Source organism: Salmo salar, chromosome ssa20, assembly GCF_905237065.1.
Source record: "Salmo salar chromosome ssa20, Ssal_v3.1, whole genome shotgun sequence".
NCBI lineage: Eukaryota > Metazoa > Chordata > Actinopteri > Salmoniformes > Salmonidae > Salmo > Salmo salar.
The window spans coordinates 43,422,469-43,431,190 of NC_059461.1; the positions used below are offsets into that span (position 1 = coordinate 43,422,469).

The 8,722-nt window shown below is 46.9% G+C and overlaps 1 protein-coding gene across 1 annotated transcript in view; it reads right to left on the bottom strand.

Moving 5' to 3' along the window:
- Nucleotides 1–8,033, bottom strand: part of b3glt (Beta-1,3-glucosyltransferase) — a gene marked incomplete at its 5' end in the record, with an annotated part of 80,790 nt that extends 72,757 nt beyond the window's left edge. Inside the window, 1 exon segment of the mRNA NM_001173800.1 lies at nucleotides 8,025–8,033. Coding sequence (NP_001167271.1) covers nucleotides 8,025–8,033 — 9 coding nt within the window.
- Nucleotides 8,034–8,722: the final 689 nt, after the last annotated feature.

Here is an 8,722-nt window from a genome sequence, read left to right on the forward strand (position 1 = left end):
CTGCAAAGCTGAGGCTACAAAGAAAAAGATTCACACAGTCAAGGAGGAGATTGAATAATTCTTTGTTGATTCTGTGGAAATATGCAATGCAGTAAAAGCTGAATGGATTGTGCCATAGACTGAATGAAACTATAATACCATTCAAGCTTGATACTGGAGCACAGGTAAACCTGTTGTCGCTGGATGACTACAAAACACTGAAGGTGAAGAGCAAAATACACCCAGTGAAAATGGATGTTACTGGTTATACAGGGGAGAACGTACCAGTCAAAGGAAGCTGCAAAGTAACTTTACAGCACAAAGGAAAACAGTTCAGAGCACAGCTGCTGATTGTGGAAGAGTGTACAGCCTATTCTAGGAATCAATGCATGTGAAAAGCTCAATTTGTTGAAAAGAGTATGTAATAACATCACTGACTGAAAATGACCAAGAATCTCTACTAGCTGAGTATGAGGATGTGTTCGAGGGTCTTGGATGTTTACCAGGAGAACACAAAATATGTACTGATGACAAAATTACTCCAGTTGTGCATGCATGCAGAAAAGTTCCATTTGCACTGAGGAAAAAGCTCAAGGAGGAACTTGGACGCATGGAAAAGATGGACGTCATCACAAAAATGTATGAACCTACAGACTGGGTAAGCTCACTGGTTATTGTGGTGAAAAAGAACGGCGATCTCAGGATATGTCTAGACCCGAGAGAGCATTTCAAGTTGCCAACCAGAGAAGAGATAATGTCACAGTTTGCTGGAGGAAAGTGGTTCAGTAAGCTTGATGCCTCATCAGGATTCTGGCAAATGAAGCTAGACGATGCAAGCTCAAAGCTATGCACATTCAAAACACCTGAGGGCAGGTACAGATTTCTTTGTCTACCATATGAGATTCTCTCAGCCCCAGAGGTCTACCACAAGACAATCCACATGATCTTCGAGCACATTCCAGGAGTGGAGACCATGATGGATGACATCATCATCTGGGGGTCCACAAAAGAAGAACATGATGCGAGAGTGAGAAGTGCTGGACCTGACACGGAAAGTCAACCTAAAACTAAACAAGGACAAATGCGAGTTTGGTGTGAAAACACTTACCTTCGTGGGAGACGTACTTTCAGAGGATGGAGTCAAACCAGACCCGAGGAAAACGTCAGCCATCAACAGCATGGAGCACCCGAAGAACAAGGACGACGTGAGACGCTTCACGGGCATGATCACCTACCTTGAAAAGTTCCTACCTCAACTGTCAGCACAGTCCGCTCCACTCAGATGTCTTCTGGAACAGAAAAATGAATGGGAATGGTCCCATGAACAGGAAAACTGCTTCAAAAACCTAAAGAAGACAATCACAGAAGAGCTAGTGCTCAGGTTCTATGATCCAGAGAAAAGCACAAGGATTTCTGCAGATGCGTCACAGTTTGGCCTGGGAGCAGATCTTCTGCAACAGCATGATGACAGATGGCAACCCGTCGCTTATGCATCCAGAGCCTTTACAGGCACAGAGACAAGGTATGCACAAATAGAGAAAGAACTACTGGCGAGCACATACGCTTGCGAAAGGTTTCACCAATACGTCTACGGACGAGACTTCGAAGTAGAAACCGACCACAAACCATTGGTGTCAATCATGTATAAGCCACTGAATGATTGTCCAATGAGAATCCAGAGAATGGTGATCAGACTGAAAAAGTATGATGTGAAGATGATCTATACCCCGGGAAAGTTCATGTTTGCCACCGACACTCTCTCAAGCAGTCGACAAGAAAGAGAGCTTCGACACACAGAAAAACACTGAGATTCAGGCCTACGTCAACATGATCGCAGCATCACTTCCTGTGTCTTCTGAGAGAATGGAGCAGATCAAAAGAGACCCCGCAGCTGACCAAACAATGACAGAGTTGAAAGAAACAACACTGACAGGATGGCCCGCACAGAAAAACAACTTTCCAAGGAGAATACAGGATTACTGGATGTGCAGAGCAGAGCTCACCATGTTGGATAACAGTGTTCAAAGGCAACAAGATTGTCATTCCCATGACACTATGCAAAGAAATGCTACAGAAAATACGAGGGCCACTTGGGTGAGGAAAAATGCAAATGACGAGCACGAGAAGTAATGTACTGGCCAAGAATGAACCAGGAAATCAGCCAGACCACTGCTTCATGTGAACTGTGTTTGACCTACTGGCCAAAGCAGCACGCAGAGCCGCTAATGCCTCATCCAGTACACAACAGACCCTACCACAAAGGTCGAGTTGACCTTTTTGACTGCAAAGTCCCATTGTTGTTACCGACTACAACTCAAACTATCCTGAAGTAGCAACAGTGCCAACTACCTCCAGCAAAGCTGTAATCACCTACCTGAAATCAGTCTTTGCAACACATGGGGTTGCGTCTGAACTGTACTCGGACAATGGCCCGCAATTCTCAAGTTCCGATCATTCGTTAACGACTGGGGATTCCGACAACACCTCCAGCCCCAACTACCCAAGGTCCAAAGGGCTTAGCAGAGAGTTCAGTCAAAATTGTCAAAGGTCTGATGAAAAGGAGTATTTCCTCAAAAATCTGATGCTCTACAGCAGCGCACCGCTGCAGAACGGACTTTCTCCTGCACAAATGTTGATGGGACGTCGCATCAGAACCAACCTACCCATCCATGAGGACTTGCTAACACCCAGAGGTGCTCACAAAGTCAAACTCACCAAGGAAAAACAGAAAGACAAACAAAAACAAGACAAAAGTGCAAGACACTTACCTGAACTGAAACCTGGAGATCATGTACGACTCCGAGACATCACTACAGGAACCTGGATGCAGCAAGGGTGTGTGCAGAGAGAAGTTGCACCACGATCCTATGAGATCCAAACAGAGCATGGATCACAACAGATGAAACAGAGTGGACCTACGGCTTCAGCCATTCACTCAAGGGACTGAGGATTATCAGGAGGATACTGCTGAAGCATCAAATGCCTTTAGCAATGGACAATTCAGTCAGAACACCCTGACTGACAACGAAAGCTGTCCAACTGTTTCAGGAAGCACTTCAGCAGAATGACCAAAAAGGACTGTCAGAGCCCCTGATTATTGTGAATTGCTTAAAAAAGGGGCACCTGGACTGAATGTTTTGTTTATGTGAAAAGAAATAGAGCCACAATAGAGTACTGTTGGACAGACTATATTTAGTTGAAAACAAAATACATCAGAATATGTTTATTGCCTCAAGTGGATGAGAGCAATGTAAAACAAAAAAACTTGGGGGAAAAGAAATGTGTGTTATGCAGGTTGATTAAACAAACATGATGTGACATGTGTAGTTACATAGAAAAGTAGTTTTCTATTAAAGGAATAAAGATGTGTTGTTGTGTTAATAACATTTAGACTTTGTTACCCAGCAGGCTATACGGGAGGGGGGCAGGTGGTTGAAGAATGCCTTGCATGGCTAAACAAGGAGTTTTCTAGCTGAAGTATAGGTTCATTAAAAGTAGTTACACCTACGCCCCCGGTTTGTCATTATACAAGGAACAAACATAACAAAGGGTAAAACACTGGATCGGTGTCATATCTTTTTAATGTAGTGCGTGTTGCTCTGGGTGTGCAACCTGTTTCTCCACCATGGTTACCCACACCCCATCAAAGATCCCCAATAGATTAAAAGGCTTTTGTTTACCGTTTCTCCTATACACACACACACAACCTCTGAAAGATCAGGTTAGAGCCAAAATCCGTCTCTTGTACCTCTAGATCACCTCTAAACGCCCTTCTGCTCAGTTCACTTAGTTTGAGTGTAATGTCTGTTTGACTCTGTGCCTGTGTGTACGCACATCCTTGTACTGTATTCTAAAACCCTAGGTGCCGTTCCACAGCGGCTTAGCGTCCTGATACTACACCAAACAGCAATTTTACACCAGCTGCCTGCGACTAGTTCAATCATCAGATAAGCTGTGTGCCAATCTCCCATTGTGTAAATAAATCCCCCCCCCCCCCCCCCCATGTCAAAGAAGAGGAGAAAGCGGGGGTAAAAAAAATTAACTCATTAATAGTGAATTCACAGGCCCTGGTGCCACATGTAGCGAAATGCTTGTGCTTCCAGTTCCGACCATGCAGTAATATCTAACAAGTAATTAACAATTTCACAACAACTACCTTATACACACACAAGAGTAAAGGAATGAATAAGAATATGTACATATAAATATATGGATGAGCCATGGCCGAACGGCATAGGCAAGATGCAGTAGATGGTACAGAATATACATATGAGATGAGAAATGTAAACATTATATAAAGTGGCATTGTTTAAAGTGACTAGATACATGTATTACATCCAATTTTTAATTATTAAGTGGCTAGAGATTTGAGTCAGTATGTTGGCAGCAGCCATTCAATGTTAGTGATGGCTGTTTAACAGTCTGATGGCCTTGAGCTGTTTTTCAGTCGCAGCTTTGATGCACATGTACTGACCTCGCCTTCTTTATGATAGCGGGGTGAACAGGCAGTGGCTCGGAGTGGTTGTTGTCATTGATTATATTTTTGGCCTTCCTGTGACATCGGGTGGTGTAGGTGTCCTGGAAGGCAGGTAGTTTGCCCCCGGTGATGCGTTGTGCAGACCTCACTACCTTCTGGAGAGCCTTACAGTTGTGGGCGGAGCAGTTGCCGTACCAGGCGGTGATACAGCCTGACAGGATGCTCTCGATTGTGCATCTGTAAAAGTTTGTGAGTGTTTTAGGTGACAAGCCACATTTCTTCAGCCTCCTGAGATTGAAGAGGCGCTGTTGCGCCTTCTTCACCACGCTGTCTGGGTGGGTGGACCATTTCAGTTTGTCCGTGATGTGTACGCCGAGGAACCCAACTTTCCACCTTCTCCACTACTGTCCCGTCAATGTGGATAGGGGGATGCTCCCTGTGCTGTTTCCTGAAGGTCACGATCTCCTTTGTTTTGTTGACGTTGAGTGTGAGGTTATTTTCCTGACACCACACTCCGAGGGCCCTCACCTCTTCCCTGTAGGCCGTCTCGTCGTTGCTGGTAATCAAGCCTACCACTGTAGTGTCGTCTGCAAACTTGATTGAGTTGGGGGCGTACGTGGCCACGCAGCCATAGGTGAATAGGGAGTACAGGAGAGGGCTGAGAACGCACCATTGCAGGGCCCCAGTGTTGAGGATCAGTGGGTTGGAGATGTTGTTTCCTACCCTCACTACCTGGCGGCGTCCAGTCAGAAAGTCCAGGACCCAGTTGCACAGGGCAGGGTCGAGACCCAGGGTCTAGAGCTTAATGACGAGTTTGGAGGGTACTATGGTGTAAAATGCTGAGCTGTAGTCGAACAGTATTCTTACATAGGTATTCCTCTTGTCCAGATGGGTTAGGGCAGTGTGCAGTGTGATTGCGATTGCGTCGTCTGTGGACCTATTGGGGCGGTAAGCAAATTGGAGTGGGTCTAGGGTGGAGGTGATATGATCCTTGACTAGTCTCTCAAAGCACTTCATGATGACAGAAGTGAGTGCTATAGTCGTTTAGCTCAGTTACCTTAGCTTTCTTGGGAACAGGAACAATGGTGGCCCTTTTGAAGCATGTGGGAACAGCAGACTGGGATAGGGATTGATTGAATATGTCCGCAAACACAACAGCCAGCTGGTCTACACATGCTCTGAGGATGCGGCTAGGGATGCCGTCTGAACCGGCAGCCTTGTGAGGTTTAACACGTTTATATGTTTTATTCACGTTGGCTGCAGTGAAGGAGAGCCCGCAGGTTTTGGTAGCGCACCGTGTCGGTGGCACTATTGTCCTCAAAGCGAGCAAAGAAGCTGTTTAGTTTGTCTGGGAGCAAGACATCGGGGTCCGCAACGGGGCTGGTATTCTTTTTGTAGTCCGTGATTGATTGTAGACCCTGCCACATACCTCTCGTGTCTGAGCCATTGAATTGCGACTCTACTTTGTCTCTATACTGACGCTTAGCTTGTTTGATTGCCTTGCGGAGGGAATAGCTACACTGTTTGTATTTGGTCATGTTTCCGGTCGCCTTGCCCTGATTAAAAGTAGTGGTTCACGTGAATGCTGCTATCAATCCACGGTTTCTGGTTGGGGAAGGTTTTAATAGTCGCCGTGGGTACAACATCACCGATGCACTTGCTAATAAACTCGCTCACCGAATCAGCGTATACATCAATGTTGTTGTTCGGCGCTATCTGGAACATATACCAGTCCACGTGATCGAAGCAATCTTGAAGCGTGGAATCAGATTGGTCGGACCAGCGTTGAACAGACCTGAGCACGGGCGTTTCCTGTTTTAGTTTCTGTCTATAGGCTGGGAGCAACAAAGTGGAGTCGTGGTCAGATTTGCCGAAAGGTGGGCGAGGGAGGGCTTTGTATGCGTCACGGAAGTTAGAGTAACAATAATCCAGGATTTTGCCAGCCCGGGTTGCGCATTTAATATGCTGATAAAATTAAGGGAGCCTTGTTTTCAGATTAGCATTGTTAAAATCCCCAGCTATAATAAATGCAGCCTCGGGATATGTGGTTTCCAGTTTACATAGAGTGCATTGAAGTTCTTTCAGAGCCAGAGGTGTCTGCTTGGGGGGGGGATATACACGACTGTGATTATAATCGATGAGAATTATTTTGGTAGATAATGCGGTCGGCATTTGATTGTAAGGAATTCTAGGTCAGGTGAACAAAAGGACTTGAGTTCCTGTATGTTGTTATGATCACACCACGTCTCGTTAATCATAACGCATACACCCCCGCCCTTCTTGCCAGAGAGATGTTTGTTTCTGTCGGCGCGATGCGTGAAGATACCAGGTGGCTGTACCGACTCCGATAACGTATCCCGAGTGAGCCATGTTTCCGTGAAGCAGAGAATGTTGCATTCTCTGATGTCTCTCTGGAAGGCAACCCTTGCTCGGATTTCGTCTACCTTGTCGAGAGACTGGACATTGGCAAGTAGTATACTCAGGAGCGGTGAGCCCGTCTATGGAGCCTGACCAAAAGACCGCTCCGTCTGCCCCTTCTGCGGCGCCATTGTTTTGGGTCTTCTGCTGAGATCCGATCCATTGTCCTGGGTGGTGGACCAAACCGAGGATCCGCTTCGGGAAAGTCGTATTTCTGGTCATAATGTTGGTAAGTTGACGTTGCTCTTATATCCAATAGTTCCTCCCGGCTGTATGTAATAAGACTTAAGATTTTCTGGGGTAACAGAGTAAGAAATAATACATAAAAAAACGAAATACTGCATAGTTTCCTAAGAACGAGAAGCGAGGCAGCCATCTCTTTCAACGCCGGATGTGCGGAGGATGTGTCCCTACATAGAGCACTATTTAGGGGATAGGGTGCCTTGCAGTACACACATGAAGGGAGGAAAATGATGAATCCTGGTACAGTCCCCCTTCAAACCTGATCTCCATCATGCCTTGTCCTCCCGTCCTCTCCATTTAGCCCTTTAGCCCCGAATGCCTCTCCACATTCCTCTTTTAATATCCCGACAGCCACAGCAGGCAGGCCCAGGGGAAGTGAGGGATCGATAAATCTATCGAATTACGGCAGAGTTGATTTAAAATGGCGGCTCCCATCCCAAAGACACTTCAAAACACAAAGAGATGCCTCTCAATGACAAACGTAAGTGGATTTCCCCGCTTTGCTCTGTGATGGCTAGCGGCTGAGAGGGGTGTGGAGCGATGCTGAAGAGGAAAGAAGGTGGCTAGGGAGATAGTAGAGACCCTTGGCACTGGTTGTGCGGTCGCACGGTCATACATTCAGACGGACAGAGACACCACAGACACACAAATGCACGCAAGCAAACACGCACAGGCAGAGTCGTTAACCTCACACCATATTCAGATTATTTATTTTGCCAGGTCGTTGTCTGATCACCGAGCATATGAGTCTGTTTGTTGATCTCCTCTTCCTCTCGCTCTGTATTCTACAGGAGGTGGGGGCAGTCCAAAGATTATTTATAGAGATAGATAGATAGATAGATGTTCACATGCTGTTGTGCAAATGGAATAGACAACAGGTGGAAATGATAGGCAATTAGCAAGACACCCCCACTTCTCAGTTCCTATGCTTCCTGGCTGATGTTTTGGTCACTTTTGAATGCTGGCGGTGCTTTCACTCTAGTGGTAGCATGAGACGGAGTCTACAACCCACACAAGTGGCTCAGGTAGTGCAGCTCATCCAGGATGGCACATCAATGCGAGCTGTGGCAAGAAGGTTTGCTGTGTCTGTCAGCGTAGTGTCCAGAGCATGGAGGCGCTACCAGGAGACAGGCCAGTACATCAGGAGACGTGGAGGAGGCCGTAGGAGGGCAACAACCCAGCAGCAGGACCGCTACCTCCGCCTTTGTGCAAGGAGGAGCAGGAGGAGCACTGCCAGAGCCCTGCAAAATGACCTCCAGCAGGCCACAAATGTGCATGTGTCTGCTCAAACGGTCAGAAAGAGACTCCATGAGGGTGGTATGAGGGCCCGACGTCCACAGGTGGGGGTTGTGCTTACAGCCCAACACCGTGCAGGACGGTTGGCATTTGCCAGAGAACACCAAGATTGGCAAATTCGCCACTGGCGCCCTGTGCTCTTCACAGATGAAGCAGGTTCACACTGAGCAGACGTGACAGAGTCTGGAGACACCGTGGAGAATGTTCTGCTGCCTGCAATATCCTCCAGCATGACCGGTTTGGCGGTGGGTCAGTCATGGTGTGGGGTGGCATTTCTTTGTGGGGTCGCCAGAGGTAGCCTGACTGCCA